General features: G+C 43.3%; 1 protein-coding gene and 1 long non-coding RNA gene across 9 annotated transcripts in view; one reads left to right on the top strand and one right to left on the bottom strand.

Moving 5' to 3' along the window:
- LOC310669724 overlaps positions 1-9,483 on the top strand; it is a 550,125-nt gene extending 540,642 nt beyond the window's left edge. The window contains exons 5-7 of one of the 2 annotated variants that reach the window (XR_014507321.1): positions 6-95; positions 3,333-3,484; positions 6,565-9,483. This is a non-coding gene — a long non-coding RNA (uncharacterized lncRNA). Of the gene's footprint in view, positions 1-5; positions 96-3,026; positions 3,485-6,564 lie in introns of those variants that run through there. The other variant, XR_014507322.1, reaches the window with a different exon arrangement.
- The window catches only part of TRPC5 (transient receptor potential cation channel subfamily C member 5), a 171,234-nt gene continuing 150,394 nt past the window's right edge, over positions 1,022-21,861 (bottom strand). For all 7 annotated transcript variants that reach the window (XM_083423493.1, XM_083423494.1, XM_083423496.1 and 4 more), the window contains 4 exons: positions 15,241-15,447; positions 13,944-13,985; positions 4,396-4,485; positions 1,022-3,031 (listed from right to left, as the gene is read on the bottom strand). In XM_083423493.1, the coding sequence (XP_083279619.1) occupies positions 2,300-3,031; positions 4,396-4,485; positions 13,944-13,985; positions 15,241-15,447 (1,071 nt within the window). In that variant the 3' untranslated portion in view covers positions 1,022-2,299. The remainder of the gene's footprint in view (positions 3,032-4,395; positions 4,486-13,943; positions 13,986-15,240; positions 15,448-21,861) is intronic.

The raw sequence follows: 21,861 nt of genomic DNA, 5'->3' as shown, positions 1-21,861 counted from the left end.
CACAGGCTTCACTAACCTGATGCCTTCCAGAAGTTTTGGAGTTCAACTCCCAATAGCCCCACTCAGAAGCCTTATCAAGTGTTAATCCAGATAAGGTAAGATGTTTGCTCACAGTTATGAATGGGGTGAGTTTTCCGTTCGTATGAAACAGAGAATCCTTGCTTTAAAGTTCTCTATTTGATTTTGGGCCTGAACACATGTGCTCCTTAACTGTGAAATGGTCAGTACTACATGGCGGACACTTTGTTTTACAGGTGTGATCTCATGAAGTAGATCAATTTGGGTGGCAAAATATAGCCCTGGGATTGCTGGAAGGAGAATATAATGACCTCTGCTAATCAAGGGGCTCCAGCCCTGCTTGGGAGGACTATGGGCTTCTCTCTGTTTCCCCATGTGTGTATGCACAAAACTCTTTATCTGTGAGTTCTCTGGATAGGGACCACTATGTCATCTGCTGACAATTCAGTTTTTATAAGTCACAGCAGGAGCTGCAAATGTGCTAGGTTTGTATTCTCCTCCCCATCCCAAAAGCCTTTTGTCTAGGGGTGAGGTGGTTAACAGCAGTACTCAACCCAGGCTCAAATATTATAATCCAGGGCTGTGCAATCAGAACACAGGAATATGATGTTTCATATAACACCTGAGAAATTGTGTGTGGCAAAACTGTACTGTCAATCCCTTCTCCATGTGTCTCATCCAAGGGAGGTACAGAAGCTGATGACACAATAACATGCTTTTTCGGTGGTGCCCTCAACTCTTGTGGAATGCTGTCCCAAGGGAAATGTGCTTTGTGCCATTATTGTTAGTTTTTAGGCACGAGGCTAAGACATTTTTATTTGCTCAGGCTTCTGTTGGTTAAGTTCGGCTTGCCTTGCTTTTCTTTCAGTGGGGAAGGGCAGGATTTGTCCTTATTGTACTCATGGATGAGCATTTTAGGAATTTGGTATTGTGCTTTGTTTTTAAATTGTGTGTATTTTATTTTGGTGTTAAGTCACTTTGAAACTTTTTTTTTTTTGGGGGGGTATAAAATGACTAACAAATGCAATATAATAATAATCACTTGCAAGAGGCCCTCTGCTCTGGATGCACTGATTAGCTCATTGCCTAAAAATGCTGGTGTGTCAGCTTAGGGATGGGAAAAGCTCTCAGTTTTAGTTTCTCATTTTTCCCTCAATCTAAAGTTCAGTTATTCACATTTCCACATCAGTTTCTTAAGTTTTAAAAAGTTTCAGCATTTTAGTGCATATTTCTCCTAATACACATTTCTGTATGCAAGTCTTCCTAATACATGTATTTTTGCAAGCAATTTCCACAAACATAATGCATTTGGGTGTAGTGTTTTCACTAATATATGCATTCATATGCACACTTTCCCCTAGTATATGCATTCTGTACACATTATTTGGTTGGAGATTTTAAAAAATTCAAAGGATGGCTGTGGTTTGTTTCACATGTTGTTTTAGGATGTGTGAATGAAGTATATTTGCTTAAATCCACACTAACCCCATTGTTATGTAAAATATAGACATGTGTTTGGATGTCAAACATGCTGAATAGCATTTGTGGGGGGAGGGTTTGCTATTTCCCTGGGACAATTTCAATGGCATACTACTATATCTGGATGGAGGGGTGCACGCGGAGGGATGAGAAAACAGAATATTTTGAAAAACATCTGATGCATGAAAACAGTAAGTTCCAGAACTCAGCTTTAACTCATTGTGGTAATAATTTACAATAAGAAAACAATATGCAACCTTAATAAAAGACATACAGTTGAGTTGAAATCATGGGAAGTTGTATTGCTTGAAAGCGAAAAGCTCATTATATATTTGAACCCTTAGCCTTGCCTGTAGTCTCAGCCTGGCTCTTGACTTCCAACTAAGTCACTGAGCATCTGCTGATCCTAGTGAGCAGTAAACGGCCAGAAAAAAAATGGAATGTAAAATGGCACAAAGCAGAGCCACTAACCAAGGTGAGGTTGGAAAAGAAGCAAATGCTTGAGAGGTTCTCCAGTGTTCTGTAACAAAAATATATAAATCCTAAAGAGATTGCAGGAGAAGAAAGGAAGGAACCTGTATGAAGCAACCTTAGAATGTATTATATAGATTTTTGTGTGTTGTTCAAAGGATTTGGCCATTTGAATTAAGAATGCGGCTAAAACAATATGAATTCTGCACTCATCAGTAGAGACAAAATGGCGGCGGGGGGGGGAGGAGACCTCCTAACTATGAATAATCTGTGATAGCAAACAGTTTCTAGTAATAGTTATGTTCTGCAGCAGGTTACTGAATAGCTGTACTTATAGGCGAGTGGTAACCTGTTCCTCCTGTCCATCTTTCCATTGGTTCCTAAACAAATCACAGGCGTCTCCCCACGAGTCAAAAACGTCCTCAGAGGAGTCTATGAGTTTGGAATTAGAGGTGCAGATGCTGGAAGCACAGTGAAGGGAACTGGAACAAACCGCAGGGCACTGGCTCTGTCCCGTATGTCTGACGTTCCTACTGTAGTCCACCTCATTGAGGTTAATTTCACTCTTGGAGCAGTTCTCGTCTCGCTCTTTAGCCATCTGAGAATACTTAATGTCTTGCCACATGAGGTGTGGCTGGATGACCCCATCGGAGATGGTGTACATGGGCTCTGAGTTTGGCTCTGGGAGGTGGCCATTCATCTTGGAAAAAAGGAGGCCCAGTCGCTTGAAGGACTCTTTCTTGGAGCTAGAGAGCCTTTGGACCCTGTTTCCATTGCGGATGAAGGAGCGCTTGTTGATCCCATTGCTTTTGGGCTTCTCGCTGACCATTTCGAACCCAGACATAGTCTTAATCAGAGCCGACACATTGAAATCTTTCTTCTTGTTGGCTGTGCCAAAAGGAACGCTCTTCGCTTTGGATGTTTCTCCAGCAGTGTCCTCATTAGCGTCATCCTTCTGGGAGACTTCTGTGCTGCTGGTGGAATAGCTTCTCCGCTGGGGTTTTCGGTTGCCTAAGAGGTCAAGGACTTCATACCGGAAACTAGAGATATCCTGCTTTAATTCCTAGGGTGAGAGACAGGGAAGGGAAAATATGAGTTAAACTCTAAAGATTTATCTGTCACGGGGGTGGGGGAAGAGAGAGAGTTTGAACTCTCCTGAGAGAAGCTATGCAAAGTTCAAAGTTATGCAAATGAATTTTTCCACATCACTGTGTACAAGAATTGCAAACAATTCTTTTTCATTATTTAGAATCAGGAACAGAAGTTCAGCAGTTTTTGTTGAGGAAAAGAAAATCTGCAATATGATTTAGCCCCTTCATCTAAACATTAACCATGCACATCCTTAGTCTTGCTGGGGAGGATAGAGTACCTGGGACCAGCAAAGATGTCTCACAATTTCAGAAACAGACTGGATAAAAATCTCAACTGAAAAAGGCTTGTGGAAAAGCTGGCACCAAAAAGATAATAAGAGACAGCACCTGTCTGATGTGTAATGGGAGAGAGTTCCAAAAGTTAGGTACCACCACACTAAATGCCCAGTTTCTACATTGCATAAAACCAACCAAACCAACCTTCTTGTGAGATGGTATCTGCAACCTTAGTACCCCCAAACCATTTAATTTTTCACAGGTTGTGAGCTGATGGGAGGAGATTAACATTTAGAAGAACACACACACACACACACACACACATGCACACAAACCATGATCAGCACTTAACATTTTCACAGGGCCTTCCTTGCCTCCTCCCCATAGCCACCGCTTGGTTCTAGTAGGTGGTAAAGCATACACAAGCCTATGGCAATATTGGAGCCAGCCCTGAAAGGTACTAGGAAGAAGGGCTGTGATGTGGTGGCAGAGAACATGCATTGCATCCCAAAGATGCCAGGTGAGACTGAAACACTGGAGAACTGCTGGCAGTCTGAGCTGGATAAACCAATGATCTGACTGGGTGGGAGGCAGCTTCCTATGTTCCTAAGAGCCTGCTAAGGTGCTGCCTGTTCCCATCAGGTTCCCTATTCCTCCTATACCCCGGGATTTATCTCCCCAGGCAAATACTTTTCTCTTTACACAGATTTTTGGTTCTTATTTTGAAGGCCTCTTTTAAAGGGATGGGATTGGTAAATCCTAATCTTTCTCCCCCTGTTCATCTGTTGTTGTTTTTTAATCTTTTCATTGGATTTTCTTAGCTGAGGAGTCAGTTTGGGTCCAGCTGTGAGAAACCCATCTAGCAAATATAATAAAAAATGGAAGACATTTAAGTGACAATACCCAATAATCTAGGAGCGAGTCTAATTTAACTCAGTGGGACTTAACACCTGAGTTGATATGCATAGGAACATACTGCAAATATTTACAATGTCAAACAATTTTTATGTTGCGCCTGCCATAATACACTAAGTGGGGAATGACAGTATCATATCATTACCTTAAAGTTTTCTTCGGTTAATCCTTCATTGGTTTTTGAATTTCTTATCATTGCTGCAATATATCTCTTCACCAAGTTCCTGATCACTTCCTGTAATGAAAAAGCACAAGAAACCTAATTCCTTTGGAAGGCAATTTCCACAAACAAGGCTTCAAACCCTCTTCTGCTTTTCATGTAATTCAGATGTGAAGTCCAAATCCATCTGGAATGGCCATTTTTTAAATTAAAAAATAATCTGTTTTCTAATCTGTTTAAAGAGCCTTCACCAATGACACCTTCCAGAGTGAAAGGCATTCATAGCGTCTCCTCTGAAGAGACACACGGGAATCAGCCTGGAAGTTTTAGCATCTGAAGCAAATGTTCCACCACTAATCCATAGTCTTTAAGTGTGTGAGGAATGTTCACTGCTAACTCATCCTATGACAATCCACACAGAGAAGGCATCACTCTAAAGTTATTCCATGCTATTTAACTTTTTGTTTTCTTAGTTCGTCTCCCTCTGCTCATTGAAGCCATCTGTGCTCCCGAGAAGCTACTCTGGAGTGTTGCAGAATTCTCCTCCTTGTGGAGGGGATAATTGCCCACAATTATAATTGCACAGTTGGCTGTAGGGGGAAAGCAGGAAAGACTTTCCTGTTGGGAATGTACATTAACTGATCTTAGGATCCATGCTAGGCGGTTAACTAGCAATAATAGATGAAATGGCTGGGTAGCCATAAATTGTATTGCTTGCTTTATTGGAAAGAAAAGCACACTCAGTGAAAAGAAGTGGAACAGATGATATGAGTGGACAAAAGCTCAGCCCTGTTTACCTCTGTTAGTGTTCAGTGAGCTGCGAAGGAAATACATTACTAGACTGCCCAGCCGAGCTGTGCCCATCTACTACAAAATGGTCTCATTTCATAACTCCTCTTAGTATCCTCCTATGAGAGGTCAAATGTTCAGGCAAGGCAACACCCCACACCCTTTCAAGCCTTCCATCCCTAGAGGGTCCTAATGCAGACTTTCAATGTTTGGGGATGTCAAGGCTGGCTGCAGCTAGCAGGAGAGCTCGCAGCTCCTTGTGTACAAGGATGGGATTTATATCACTTTTGATGGCCAAGAGAGATAATTCTGGGTCTTTGGTTAGAGATAGGTTTGTTTCTGTAGAATGGTTTGTGAATATAGACTGCTGATAATTTTTCACATTCCCACCACATATGAATGGAAGTATCATTGTGACCACAAGCTTGCCAACATCTTTCAGAATATGTAGCAGCAACAGGGGTCTGATGCTAGCCTAGGAAAACCCTGAAGGAGGCTTCCTGTGTTTTGGTGGAAATTGTCTTAATAAGGGGGCAGGACCAAGTGGATTTATCTATTTGTATCCCTATACAGTCATACAGTCAGATTACAGATGCTTCAGGTTGCGTTTTTTTCAGGTTACGGACCACCAAAACCCGGAAGTACCGGAAAGGGTTACTTCCGGGTTTCAGTGGTTGTGCATGCGCAGAAGCGCTAAATCGTGCTTTGTGCATGCGCAGAAGCGCCAAATCTCAACCTGCACGTGCGCAGACGCACCGTTGCGGGTTGCGGACGCTGCGGGTTGCAGACGTGCATCCTGCACGGATCACATTCGCAACCCAAGTGTCCACTGTATCCCACGCTCCTCTCAAGCCTTCTGAGGATACTACAAAGATATTAATAAGCAGTTTGTATAACTGCTACTCTGAGCCTTTCAGCTGCCCTGGGGTTCGCAAGCACATGTATTCAAATGGGGTTTGGGAAGGAATGCCTTACCTCTTGGACAGTACAGAGCTCATGAAAGGTCTAATGTGGGTCACTTGGAACCAAGTGCTGTATGTTATGTTATGTTAACCTAATTTATTGTGTAGGGCTGCCTCTGATATGCAGTAGTCCCTTTCAGTTAGGTCATTTACATGTTACAACTCCTTGGACTTCTGGCCTTCATACTGACTGTTGTAAGACACTTTGGGAACCCTTTCTCCCTGTTGAAGAGCAGGCTAAAAATACTTTAAATAATAAAACAAAGAATAGATTATTTCCTCCATAAGAGTTCACTTATGGAGCAGCTACACGTCTTACAAGTGTGGCCCTTGGAAAGATCTCTGGAAAAATGAAAGTGCTCCCAGAGTTATCCTGGAAATCTTTATCTACCCAAACACGAAGTGTTCTCCATTTCTGTGTTCTTCTACACTTAATGGGTATACTGGAAGGGGACACCATACAGAGCCAGAGACCATCTTTATTGTGGGTCCTGGAAGACCTGCCCCCTGCTTTGAAGACCCTTTTCCACCAGGCCTGGAAGGGCAGGGTCAAGACTGACTCCAGCTACAAACGCTGAGGCTGTTGAATGGACTCTTGGGCTGGGGAATTGCTTATGGGTTTTTGTTGAGGATGTGTGTTATTGCTTTTATTGATATTAATTTTTATATCTTTATTTTGTATCATATGATTTACGTGGAAATTTTTTAATTTGCTGTGTATTTTTTAATGTTTTATTTATTGTTTATGACTACTTTTCTTGTGTTGTAGTTATGTATTTTTTCATGTTGTAAGTCACCTTAAACATGCTAAATTAACTGCAGTAATTCTTGCAAGTAAAGACTGAACTCGGGCTGTCGAGTTAATGGGATGGACATTAATTGAAATGCCTAATTGATTTGTGAGTCTAGTGATAAATAAACTGGGTGCACTGCAAAAAAAATTATTATACAAGCTTAAAAAAACCTTGATTATTAGAGCGATTTAAGTAATTTAATATAAATGATTAATGAATATGCTTACAGTTTTTTGTGAAACTGATTTCTCCCTTCAGTTATCTTATTGGTTTACTTTGTCAAATGAACTTACTATGCAAACTAAGTGCTTTAATTTACATTAGGATATAGCACAGTTTATTGCATTTGTTAAGTCACACTCATTGAGGCTGCAACAATCATATGTACAGTCACTAGGAAGCAAATGCTATGAAAATCTGTTGGGCTTGCTTCTGAATAAAATTGCATAGGAGTGGAATTGTGAAAGGTGTGGAATATGTTCTGAGCATAAGATAAGTATATTTTTGCTGGATGAGACAAACATCCAAATAGTCCATCACTGCAAGAAGGATATTAAGGTAATGACCCACATTTGTACTTGAAAAATTCTGTAGTAGAGACATCCTGACCCTGAATATGGGAGTGCCATTTAGGTATTGACATTGATGTCACCTGATATATGGGATCCTCCTTAACGAGGGTCTTGGTTGCGCGTGGACCCCTAAGTCACCCCCGCTGGGAGAGTTGTTGCCGGGCATGGCCCAAGCCTTAACCATTGGACCCCAGGATCATGCCAGGTTGTTTGGGCCATTTGGGGCAGTTGGTGTGATTCCTGGGGCCCATAAAAGCAGTGGTGTGGCGTAACTGGGGGTACTTGCATTGCGTTGCCGAACACCCGCCCTCCCTCCCTAATTTTAGGTGCTACTGCTTTGGCCTTGCTTTGGATTGGGTCACCTGCTTTGGAGCAGGGGCTGGGTAGGAATTTTTTCCATTTGGCAGATTGGATGTAGCCACTTGGTTTTCGCCTACTCCCTTAGCAATCGTCACAACTTTGTAAGGTTTGGCGGTTAGGCATTGGCTTATTGAAGTGTGTGGGCAGCCATCACCTGCCCCTCCATGAAGAAGGATATTCCGGTAAAGGAATCTGGGGGTCCTGGATCTCGTCCAAAGGGCCATCCCAGGACCACAGGAACCCCAGGTGAGCTTCGTTGGTCTTCATCGATGTTGCTCTCTCGTTTGGTGTTTACCCTTTCAGACTTCCAGCCGGAGAGGCAGGAGGCAGTTATAGTCTGTTGCCAATGCCTAAGCCAACACCGCTCACTTTGCTGTAATCAATAAAGTTGTGGCCTGAATTTTGCCCAGTAACTTAAACTAAAATTACGTGTCAGTTTGAAGTTATTTTCAGGGGAAGGGCTTGGGGGCCTCGAAGCGCAACCATGAATTTATGTTACCCTTTAAAAAGTCACCTTGGCACTACCAATAGGGGTGGGTGAATATGTCAGTTATCCTCAGGTTTCTCACTTTCCCAGTCTTAAATTTACTTTGCCACACATTAATGCCTGAGTTCGCCATAACAAAGTCCTCAGAAAAATTTACCAGCATTTTAGTGTGTTTCTTTTAATATACTAGATTAGAAGCAATTTTCTTAACACAATGCATTTTATATGCTTTTTCCCCACCAATACACGTATTTTCATGTACTTTCCTTTGATACACATGCTTTAGGAGTGCAGATTTCAAAGGACAACTGTGTTTTTTGGTTCATGCATTGTTTTTCGGAAGTGCAAATTGGGTTTTGTTGGCACCCGTCTGTTTCAAGAGACAATGGAGCGTGCCACTGGGGGTGAAGTCAAACCTCTGCATTAGCAGCATTGGAGTCACTTCCTCAAGCCGTAAGCCTGGGCAGTGTGTATGGAGGTCCTAGGCTGCCCAGATGACAAGCGCCCCCCCCCCCCGTTTCTCCGCACTGAAACTAGAGTTATAAGAATGGCATGTGAACGGTCCTCAGAAACGCCACTAATTTGGGAGAAGAATAAAATCTTTGTATTTCCAGAATCCACAAAACAACTTGCAGATCAAAGATGTGGTTTCCTCCAAGCAAGATGCTTGGCAATAGAAGCTAATCTGCAATTCTACATCAGATTCCCTGCTATTTTCTGTGTCAGAAGGAGCAAGGAAACATACAAATTTACAGTACCAAAGAATGCAGAAGCCTATATCCAAGCACTAACTGCAAAAAGTCTGCCAAGTAGAGCTACCAACTGAGCACAAGAAGATTTTTATTTATCCAGGTTTTCTGATGTCCAATTTTCAATTCTCTCTTTTTTTTCTCTTAACAGCTGTGACTTTATAGCATTCATTGATTTTTCTTTTTCCCTTCTTTAGCTAAATAATAAAAATAAGTCACTAAGGCTAATAAGAAACTGAAATCCTCCCCCCCCCTTGGTTACCATCTTAGAATGATGTCAACAGCATTTTTTCTTCTTCGTCTTCTTTTTGATACGAATGAATCATAATTTTCATTATTAAAAGGAGAGAGCTGTTACAAGTTGGATTCAAGCAAGAAGTCCTTTTTTATCCTTCCCATCCTCTTTTTTTCTTTCCCACCTTTTCATTTTAAGTCATTTTTTTTTTACTAAGAGTCCCACTTACTTAGTTTAGTCTTGTTTCTTTCCCCTTTTTGTTGCTTCATATAAGCAAGTGAGTGTGAGTGTGCATGTGTGTGTGTGTTTTGTAATTATTTCCCCACTTCCCCCTTACTTTCTGTATTTTCTCCCTTTAATTAATCTCATACCTTCCCTTTTATCAACATTGATTCTGATTTTACATCTATTTCTTCCCTTTCAATAACCAACATGTACTGGGGATATCTTTGTTATTTATATATTATTATTTATAATTATTGTTTTAAGGCATAGTGTTTGTTTGGGAAACAGTTTCTACATATAGTTAATATCTATTGAATTCTAGTTTAAACATATATGTTAGATATTTATCCTTGAGATATATTAGATCCTATATATTTCTAAATATATTTAGAAATATGATTTGAAATATAATTAGATCCTACATATTTCTAAATATGGATTACTTAGTTATGAGAACTGATTAATGGGCTGAATTAGGTGCAAATATGAAGGCTGTTAGTCTTAATGTGAAAGAAACTAAGCAGCAGAATGTAATCCTAGCATATTTCCAAAGGAAAGTGGAGTGATATGTTTGGCATCAGCTTGGCTGCAGGAGTCGCTGGAAGGAGGCAAACAAGGGTCCATCCAACCATCTTAGGGACTGCACTCCAGGTTTGTGTAACGTTTACTCCTTAGTTGTTTCCTCTCCTAAAAATATCCCGCAAGGCAGCAGAGGTTTAAGATCAAAGTGTTCCTTCTTCTAGATGAGCTACATTCCCAGATTAACTAGCTGTAAAGACTTTCTTCCCCATCCTTATCTCTTATCACATCTTATGGCAGTAGATGTTGAACCTATAGCCTGTGCTCCAAATTAGGCCTTGCAGAAATCCTAACTTGGTCCATAAGCCCATTTTCCGCAAACAACACCCATCTGCTTCACATATGATGTGATGTGAGTTCACAGATCAAGTAAAGACATGACTAAAAAAGGTAAAGAACCCCTGACAGTTATGTCCAGTCGCGAACAACTCTGGGGTTGTGGCGCTCATCTCGCCTTACTGCCTGAGGGATCCAATGTTTGTCCGCAGACAGTTTTTCTGGGTCATGTGGCCAGCATGACTAAGCCGCTTCTGGTGAAACCAGAGCAGTGCACGGAAACGCCATTTACCTTCCCGCCAGAGTGGTACCTATTTATCTACCTGCACTTTGATGTGCCTTCGAACTGCTAGGTCAGCAGGAGCTGGGACTGAGCAATGGGAGCTCACCCCGTCGTGGGGATTTGAACTGCCACCCTTCCAATCAGCAAGCCCAAGGCTCAGTAGTTTACACCTTAGTGCCACCCACATCCCAGCAATCAAGTAAAGACATGACTAGAAAGGAACAATTGGGAGCCTTAAAGCGCCCTTCCTTGACAGGCAAGGCTTCCTGTCAGAACTGATCAGCTGTTCGATGGTCAGCTGCATAAAGACGTTCTTAACTGGGAACTCTGTAGTAAGCCTGATTCCAACCCAAAGTGGGGCTTGCTTCAAGTTGCTGACAGCAAGCCCTGCAGGGGTTGGTAGTAGTACAGTGGTCCCAGTCCATGCTCCAAATGGGGCTTGTTATAATTGTCTATGAGCCATCGCCTGCTGATGTTGGTGAAGCCAGATGACTGCCAGATGAGCATCTGACTACCTGTCAAAATGGCCTGCAGAGAGCTGCAAAAAAAGGACAAATTTGAAATCTTTTGGGGTGCTTTTTGCCATATGTGAGTTGGAGTTCTGTTACAATAACCACTATCCCAGATGCTTTATGGAGAGGTTATTTGCAGGTTTCGCATTTGCAAAACTAATTGGTGCACAGCATGTTTTCATATTGTAGGATTATAAATAATGCACAAAATGTTAGTCAAAACTCTTTATTGTAGAAAGAGAGCACGTCTTATTTCAGTGAATCCTAATTTGTTGCCAAGTTTTGTTTGCATGTATTGTATCTGTTAAAATTCAGTAAGAGTATTTTTAATGAGTGGCCTATAGGGAGTGGGGGAGCTCAGGATCCAGCTGCCACATCTCGCCACATATATTTCAGCATTCAGGATTTCAAGTGTAGGGAGTTAAATACTGTGGCTAGGAACTTCAGGTTGTCTCTGAAATCTCCAGTTTGCCTGGCCCCCTCCAACTGGGTGGGAGTGCCTTTGATAAAAAGCAAGACAGTGCATGCCGCTTGCAAGCCTCAGCCCTGTCAATTACAGCATAGATACTCTGGGTTGTGTGTGTCTTCCGTCCTACACTTCACCACCAATTAAACTCTGTTTCCAGGGCCCATCACCAGTGGCCATTCCTAGGTCTCAGTTTGGGGTCATGAAATCTTAGGGTCTGGGATGCACCTGACCTGGCAACTCTATTTAGGACCCAGAAGCAAGGGGCAAACTATTTCCCACACAACCTGTCACTCTCTACTTCTCCCTATTCAAGTGTTGCTTTTTGAATGCAAAATAATGTAGGAAGTTGCCTTATAATGAGTCAGGCCATTGGTCACTAAGCTCTGGCAGTGGCTCTGCAGGGTTTCACATGGGGAGCCCTTCCCAGTCTGGAATGCTGCAGGTTGAATCTGGGACCTTTGGGGTGCAGAGCAGATGCTCTAGCCACTGAGCTACAGCCTTTCCCCCAGATACAGTCCCATGAGTAACAGTAAAAGCAGGCCAGGCCAGGATGGACGCTTTGTTCCTCCTAGGTTGTTCCAGAAGCAAAAGCTAGACTCCAACCTGTTGCAGCTACAGAGAAGGAGCCACATCTAAAAGTGTATCTGAGCTTCTGATATCTCAGTGGTTATTTTCAAAAATCTAGCATAATGTGTTTGAGCTGATGGCATGGTAAATCCTTTAATCTTAGTAAATCTTTTAATTGGAAGAATTAGTGATGCCAAACAGGCTACAAATGCAATTTAGGGTTGCGAAAAACTATGATGGAAAACGCTCAAATCCTCAAGGCCTTGTTCTGTATGCAGATGCTATATGGGGAACCCTTCAAGGACCACATACCTGTGGTGATCAGGGTCAGAGGCAAGAGGACAGAGGGACTTAGGGAGAGTCCCAAGAACCAGGTAAAAAGGTAAAGGTACCCCTGCCCATACGGGCCAGTCTTGACAGACTCTGGGGTTGTGCGCCCATCTCACTAAAAGAGGCTGGGGGCCAGCGCTGTCCGCAGACACTTCCGGGTCACGTGGCCAGCGTGACATCGCTGCTCTGGCGAGCCAGAGCCGCACACGGAACGCCGTTTACCTTCCCACTAGTAAGCGGTCCCTATTTATCTACTTGCCCCCGGGGGTGCTTTCAAACTGCTAGGTTGGCAGGCGCTGGGACCGAACAATGGGAGTGCACCCCGCCGCGGGGATTTGAACCGCCGACCTTTCGATCGGCAAGCCCTAGGCGCTGAGGCTTTTACCCACAGCGCCACCCGCGTCCCTAAGAACCAGGTAGAGAGGTCTGAAACGCCACATCCAGCCCATGGGCCTGAGGTTCCCCATCCCTGCTCTAATAGCACGACTCTGGTACATTCAACAGGGTTTGTGCAGAAGGTGCACATGGAAGGTGGAGAAACTCGTTTGGACAGCTTTGCAGCTCCCATGCAGTCTTGGAACTCTTGCTACTAATCTTGTCCTCCTGAGTCTTCGGCCTTGCTCTCAAACCAGATAAATCATTGCTATTCCTTTGTCTTGCAAGAGCACCTGGACCCTGCTCCTTCCTGGCCACTGAGTTTGCACCATTAGACTGCTATAATAAAAAAAATACTTCTTTATTTACCAGTACATGCCTCTGCGGTTTGCATGATCACAGCCAGACGGCTTTTTGCAGTGTTTTGCCAATGCACATGGGTAAAGAGATGTAATGAACCAAGTGACCTGAAACCTGCTGCAAACTGCACATACTCAGTTCTACAGTCTAATTTTAGAAACACTAAGATTTTAATGCAAACCGAATCTCATCACACTTTGCATTAACTCTCACGAACTAAGAATACTCCTTGTAGTTGTACCGGATGCCAAAAGAAAGTATAACAGAAAGTCGTAACCTGGATCTAAACAATGAGGGAACTCATTCTGCCTACCCATGGGAGCTTTGGATTATTATTATTATTATTATTATTATTATTATTATTATTATTTTGCAGGACCCCACTATGTGACAAACCTCTACTGGAACAGAGAAATGCTTCTAAAGCAGTTGATGATATGGTGTTGCTGCGCATGTTAGATTTGTCATTTAAGTAGGGGGAGGGAGAAGTTCTTAAAAATCTGCAGGCCACACCCAAATTTTGCAAATTATAAAGAAACTCTTTGGCTCTAAGCTCATTGCAGAGCAAGGAAATGCAAATAAACTGCTTCATCAATGAATGTATTTTACCTGATAGTGCTGATTCTGAATCAAGTTGTCAGCATGACGTTCCTGAAATGAAAGAGGCGCATATATATTAAACGGGTGACCATCATATTTTCAACTTTTTTGCTGTAAGCAATTCGTCAAAAAGAGCCCCAGTGAATGAGAACTAGTTAGCTAGTTGCTGATGGAAGTCCTGGGTACACATAAAGGTGAGGCACAACTATTGGTCCACTTACCTCAGTCTGGTCTACAATAGCACTCCAGGGTTTCAGACAGGGGCTTAAACCTGGGATCTTCTGCATGCGAGCCAGATGTCCTCCCACCCACTGTGCTACAGCTGTTCTTCAAAAGTCAGGTCCTCCCACAACAGGGCTATGTGTGTGTGTGTGTGTGTGTATACAGCCTCTGAATCTGACCCCCCTTTTGAAGCCAATGAAGCCAGTGTTCACATCATATGTAGCTGGTTGACTGGCTGAAATCTAGGCTGCTCACTAATGGTTCCTCCTAATTCTGGGCAAAGGTGACAGGTGGAGTGCCACAGCAGGGTTCCTGTCCTGGACCCATGGTTGGTCAACATCTTTATAAACTACCTGGAATAAGGAACAGAGGGGATGCTCATCCAGTTTGTAGATTACACCAAACTGGGAGGGGTAGCTAATGCTGCAGAAGACAGAATCAGAATTCAAAATGACCTTAACAGATTGGAGAACTGGGTGCAAGCTACCAAAATGAGGGCTTATCTGCTTACCTTTTGCCCTTCTCTTTCCAGGCACAGCTCACATGCAAAAACCCACTTTTTACCACTGAATCAGAGCAAGTGATTGTTGCACTTCAGCTTTAAAGAGCGGATTTTTGTGGGTAAAGATTTGGGGCAAAAAAAGAGTGCTCAGACACAAAGCTTTAAAGTGTGGACCCCTGCAAAAGTTAGGTTTGGAAAAGCCCTGAGTGGGGATTTGAACCCTGGTCTCCCAGGTCCTAGTTTAACACCCTAACCACTAAACCTCACCGCATTTTGTATGTTATGTACACTAATATATGCATTTTTATGCACACATTACCTTAATGAGTGCATTACTGTACACATTACTGAGCTGGAGAGCTGTCTTTCAAAATTTGAAAAATTGCAGATTTCAAATACCAGCCAAGTTTCAGTTCTCATATTGTTTTATAAACTGCATCTTAGGGAGATACACCTTTAAATGCAAACTGAATAAAATTTCTTCCCCATCCCTACTTACAACATCATCCTGCCATTCAAAAGCAGAGAACCAAATGACAAAGCAGAGTTTCCTGAGAGTGATTGCAGGGACTGTCTCCTTACCGTGAATGTCTTCAGGTTTTCATGCTTTTTATGATCATTCTCTGGGTCCTGAGACGGGCAGAGTTGGTTGTGGATCCACTTGCAAAGGTACCAGAAGGACTTGGGGCTGGGGATGATGTTAAAAGGAGGTGGCAGAGTGCCACCTTCATCAAAGTAACTCATCCAGAGCTTGGTGCGTGCAAACTTCCATTCAATATCTGCGTGGTCCTGGGTGTGGAGAGAAAGTCAAGAAAACAATAGTGGCAAAGTTGTTATCAGCTTTTGGTGACAGCGAATTGCCCACACCCTAAGCTACCGTACAACAACCTCTCTGGCTGAATATTAAGAATGGCCCTGGAGGTTATGCTTGTATATGACATAATGAAAGCCACAACCTTCCCAACCTTGTGCCCTCCAGATGTTGTTGGAATACAACTCCCATCATCCTTGACTATTGGCCAGGGTGGCTGGAGCTGATGGGAGTTGGAATCCACACCATATGGAAATTTCTGAAATTCTCCTCAACCCACTATCTCCCCCTGACTGCGGAGTTGCAGATTTCCTAGCCTGATTTCCTTTTTTAAAAAATCTATTTTTATTGATAACTTGTCGAAAGATATACCAAAGTTCATACCCAAAATAAATGCTTTTAAAATTTAATCTAAAAAGGAATGGAAGCAAAGAGGAAGGGAAAGGGGGAAAGGGAAAGAAAGGGGAGAGAGAGAGAGAATATAAAAAAGATAAAAGACTTTTGGTTCTCTGTCCTGAAGCTAAACATAGTATTCACTCATTAACATCCAACAATTCTATTTTCTATAAGCCAATATTTTTTCAGTCTTCAGATGCAGATATTACAAATTTATTTTCTCTGTCCTGCAAAAAGTCCATAAGAAGTTTCCAATCCTTAATAAATGACAATAATGATTTTTCTCTACTTAAAAGTGTTAATTTTGCCATCCTATAATTTTATCAACCATTCCTCCATAGTTTGTAGGGTGGTATCTTTCCATCTTTGGGCGTATAGCAGTCTTGTTGCTGTGAACATATATTGAAATAATCTCTCATAGTCCTTTTCCAGTTGTGTATCCATTAACCCTAAAAGAAAAAGTTCTGGCTTCAACTGAATATTAACCTTTAAAACCTGCTGTATCAATGTATGTGTTTGCATCCAATGTTTTGTAGACTTTTTATACATCCACCAAGCATGGTAAAATGTTCCTTCATGTTCTTGGCATTTCCAGCAAACATTTGAAACATCTTTATACATTCTAAATAATTTCTCAGGAGTTAAGTACCAATGATAACATCATTTTATAAAAATTCTCTTTATGATCATAACATAATGTAAATTTTAACCCTTTAGTCCACATATGTTCCAGCTGTTCCTCCCCCCCCCCCATTTAATCATGCACCCATTAACCTTTTTTCTTCTGTTTCAAATTTCAACAAAAGTTTATATATTTTTGCAAGAACATGTTTGGAGTGAAACCAATGCATTTAGGGGTTGTTGTTGTTGTTGTTGTTGTTTTTATAAATTACCAGTTTGCTGCAGTTTTATGTTCTTTAATTTCTCCAACCTTTACTTCCCTCTATTACCGATGCACATGTTAACACTGATAGGTAAAGGTAAAGGGACCCCTGACCATTAGGTCCAGTCGTAGATGACTCTGGGGTTGCGGCGCTCATCTCGCCGGTGTACAGCTTCCAGGTCATGTGGCCAGCATGACTAAGCCGCTTCTGGCGAACCAGAGCAGCACACAGAAACGCCGTTTACCTTCCCACTGGAGCGGTACCTATTTATCTACTTGCACTTTGACGTGCTTTTGAACTGCTAGGTTGTCAGGAGCAGGGACTGAGCAATGGGAGCTCACCCCGTCGTGGGGATTCAAATCACCGACCTTCTGATCGGCAAGTCCTAGGATCTGTGGTTTAAATCACAATGCCAACCACGTCCCGTTAACACTGATAAAATACTGCAAGAAAGCAATCTTGAGGTGACAGTACAGATGGTTATACAATGATTAGGTTTTTTGCAGTGTTTTTCTAATGTGTGTGAGTAAACATTATATGCAAAACGTCTTGAAGCATTTGTACAGACACTGTATATATACATACATATAATGTTGCAGTGTTGCATGTGTGCCCAACCCTTTCATTTGCATTGTCCTTCCTCTAGGAGTGGTAAATTCTGTGGTGCAGATGGTTCTCATGACAGCTTCCACAGCATGGGAGAATGAGAGAATACAACTCTCTCATAAGACAGAAATAAACTTCTGAACAATGCTGAATTATGGCTGTTATTATTGTCAATTACCTGCCCTTTGCCCTAAGGCCCCAGGGCATGTTGCAACATTAAACATTGTTGTACAGTGGGATGTACCCTATCCTCTCAAATGCATTATATGTCATATATCAGCTGTTAGTGATTTGTAATGCTCCCAGTCATTGTATGCAATCCCTGGACTAATTTCATGCAGGTGGGAAAGGAGGTGACAGAGAAAGAGTGGGAGAAGGGCTAGCAGAGACAGAGAGGAGAAGGAGCCCACACATGGCTGGCTTCTGCCCCACTTGCTCTCAGGTCTTGGCCCCAATAGATGGCCCCCAAGGGACTGTGGTTATCAATAGGGGAAGAAGTTATCCCATCCCTTCCATAGTTCATGTGTTTATTTAGCATTCAAACATGGGCAAATACATGCTGACTTCCTTCTGTAAAGGTTGCTCAGTTTCCTGATTTTAAAAGAACAACAACCATTGAACCTACTGCACATATTCTGCACTATGGGCTTGTTCCCGTGGTGACCTTATCATCATCCCAAGTTTTGATTCTAGAGCCCTTTCTCCAAGCTCCTGCTGACCACATCCCCACTCTGTCCCATCACCATCATCACACTTCTTCCTAGCTGTCACTCAGATATTTTTATCTTAGTTCTTTCAGTCATAAACAATGGACAGCGTTAGTCAGTCTGTTACATTAAAAAAACCCAAAAAAACACGCGCACACAAAATGCTAATTTCTCCTCTGTTTTCCTTCATAGTGAAGAAATGACAGCAGAATTATCAAGACATCCTTTAGCAAATCCCTGACTCTTAATGCTGTCTTCTCTATTTGTAGTGGAATTTTCCCCATTCCCTTGCTTTTGCAACTGTAGGTTTCTTTTCTCGAAAGAATAAAGTTCATAAGAGCCAACTTGGATTGGATTTCCAAGTGTGCAAAATGTCAAACCAGCTACTCTGATTGTCCCTGATGCTTTCAACACCTATCTCATGATTTGTCCTCGAAGGCCAACCTAGAAAGGATGCTGGAGACCCACAGTTCATCTCACATGATTTGTCTTAATGGTTTCTTACTTGTTCAAATGCCATTGTCAAGAGGCAAGGGGCTAGAAATCTGCAGTGGCTATAAGGAGGGGGAATACTTAAGCCTTTCCCTGCAGGTGATTTCTCCTTTTCAAAATGCCCTCTCAAAATGTTTTGCTTTTTCCCCTTTCAGGGGAAAAGATATTGGGTTGAGGTATCTTTTCTGCCTGCGGGTAGATAAAGATTATTTGCAAATTTGTACTGGCAATGGATCTCCAAAGCCTCAGACCCTGTCAGATCCTGAGGCAGATCAGGTAGTTGCAACTGGACATCCCTTGGAGGGTCTAAGCAGGTGAGCAGAGAGGCATCCCTCCCATGTGCTATTGGACACCTCTTGTCAGGGTACCTCCTCAGTGGAGCTGCCATGGTTTCCTCCTCCTGTCTGTAAGGAGTCTCCACCTTCTGGGAAGGCACCTGAGAGTAAATTGGATACTGAGTCAGCACTGACTCCATCTCCAAGGACAGTGCTGGTGTGAACAAATCTCACAGGCCCAACCCACTTTCAGGGATGCCCATTTGCTTGCCCAGTCCCAAGACAACTGTCATGCTAAGGCTTGTGCCCACCCACTTCTTCAAATAAAAGAGACAGGAGCATGCTGCTTATTGGAACAAGATCTCTCTCATCTTGTGCTTAGCCATGCAATTTACCTGCTGTGCCTTTTACTTTGCCTATATACTCAGATATACATATTACTCAGATATACATATTAAAGATATGGGCTGAAACAGGAAGTCAAGTTCAAGTTCTCTAGCAGTGAAGACAAGATTAGGCAGGGGTCTTTTCTGAGTACCTGAGACACTCTGGGCTTTTGGATGGCTCTTAATGTGCACCACCATTATACCTTGAGCCTTTGCCATGAGATGGGAGCCACAGCACCACCTCAGTCACAGGTTAGCTCCAAAGGAAACTAAAGCCTATGCAAAGAATTCCATGGGGGAATATTTGTATGTATAGATGTTCTTAGTTCCCAAAAATTAAGCCAGGTGCCGCCTGAAAGTATTATTAGCACATGCACCCCCATTCTTCCACACGACAATGGCAACGGTAATGGTTCAGTTGATAAATAAATGCATCTCTTGCTTTGGAGGGGGTTGTAGGTTGTTGACTGGGAAGGGGTGGTAGGGATGTAGAAGAAATCATTTCCCATTCTGCCCTGTATTGATTGCATGCAGCACTGTTTCCATTCTTCCAGTTCGACTTCTGCTAAAATCTACATTATTCATCTCATGGTCTGCGGCGGTGAAATTATGGAGCATATGGAATTCATTATACAAATTATGTAAATTTGGATACAATAAAGGAACTGGAGGCCCCTCGACTGTCTTCGGGTCCAGTATTGGACCACTTCAACCGGATATCCCCAGCTGATGTGGACAGACTCCTCCGAGCTGGAAAGCCCACCACCTGTCCTCTCGACCCGTGCCCGTCTTGGCTGATTAGAGCATGTCCAGACGAGGTGCGGGCCCTCCTGGGGGATATAATCAATTTGTCCCTTGGCACGGGGACATTCCCAGGGGAACTAAAGGAGGCCGTGGTGCGCCCGCTCTTAAAGAAAAAATCATTAGATCCTTTAGATCTATCCAATTACCGCCCGGTTTCGAATCTTCCGTTCCTGGGTAAGGTGATTGAGAGAGCGGTTGCTGAACAGCTTGGTGGGTTTCTGGGTGAAACATAGGCTCTGGATCCATTCCAGTCCGGCTTCCGCGCTGGTCATGGGACTGAGACAGCTCTGGTTGCCCTAACAGATGATCTTCGTAGACAGCTGGATCGAGGTGGGTTGGGGCTGCTGATTCTTCTACATCTGTCAGCAGCTTTCGACATGGTCAGTCACAAACTTATGGACCACCGCCTTGCCGACGTGGGGATCCAGGGAACAGTCCTTCAATGGCTGCGCTCGTTTCTCTCTGGTCGGGGACAGAGGGTGGCGCTTGGGGGGGAATTGTCAGCGCGCCACTCCTTGGTGTGTGGAGTAGCTCAGGGTGCGATACTCTCCCCGATGCTTTTCAACATCTTTATGCGCCCCCTCGCCCAGCTTGTCCGGAGTTTTGGGCTGGGTTGCCATCAGTATGCTGATGACACCCAACTCTATCTGTTGATGGATGGCCATCCTGACTCGGCCCCAGACACACTGACCAGATGTTTGGAAGCTGCGGCTGGATGGTTATGTGGGAGCTGGTTGAAGCTAAATCCTTTGAAGACAGAGGTCCTGTGGCTGGGACGGGACGATATGGGATTGGGGGGGCAACTCCCATCTCTTGCGGGGGCGCAATTAGTGCCAGCACCGTCCGTTAAGAGTTTGAGTGTAATCTTCGACACCTCCCTTTCCATGGAGGCGCAGATTGCAGCTACAACAAAGGCGGCATTTTTCCATCTCCGCCAAGCTAAGCAGTTGGCTCCTTACCTCTCTCGCCCTGACCTAGCCACTGTAATCCACGCGACGGTCACCTCCAGACTGGATTATTGTAACTCGCTCTACGTGGGGCTGCCCTTGAGACTGACCCAGAAACTCCAGCGGGTGCAGAATGCTGCAGCGAGACTCCTTACGGGGTCTTCGCTGCGAGATCACATTCACTCGGTGCTATACCAGCTGCACTGGCTCCCAGTGGAGTACAGGATCAGGTTTAAGGTGCTGGTTTTAACCTTTAAAGCCCTATACAGCCTAGGACTCTCGTACCTACGGGACCGCCTCTCCTGGTATGCCCCACAGAGAAACTTACGGTTTTCAAATAATAACATCTTGAAGGTCCCAGGCCACAGAGAAGTTAGGCTGGCCTCAACTAGAGCCAGGGCTTTTTCGGCCGTGGCTCTGATCTGGTGGAACACTCTGTCACAAGAGACCAGGGCCCTGCGGGACTTGACATCTTTCCGCAGGGCCTGCAAGACAGAGCTGTTCCACCAGGCCTTTGGCCAGGGCACAGCCTGACTCCCTCCCTCGGCAATCTTCGCGGAGCTCTGGCCCAATGGTTGCCAATGGCTTGAATTAATTAATTTTATAATGAATGATTTTAGAGTGTTGTTTGTGCTGTACTTTTGTACTGTTTTATTGTTGTTAGCCGCCCTGAGCCCAGCTTCGACTGGGGAGGGCGGGATATAAATAAAAATTTATTATTATTATTATTATTATTATTATTACTCCACCCCATTCATTTTAATGCAGAGGAAATGTAATACAAAAGGAGAAAAGACATAATCAATCCTGTATTGTTTGTGGACTGAAAGCAAAAACATCAGTGAATATTAATTTTATTCACTGAATTGATTCCCAGTCCTGACAATTTCTGCTC

This window comes from Podarcis tiliguerta (genome assembly GCF_965153285.1).
Source record: "Podarcis tiliguerta genome assembly, chromosome: Z".
NCBI lineage: Eukaryota > Metazoa > Chordata > Lepidosauria > Squamata > Lacertidae > Podarcis > Podarcis tiliguerta.
Note: the sequence above shows the minus strand (reverse complement) of the source record. Positions and strands in the feature narration are given on the sequence as shown.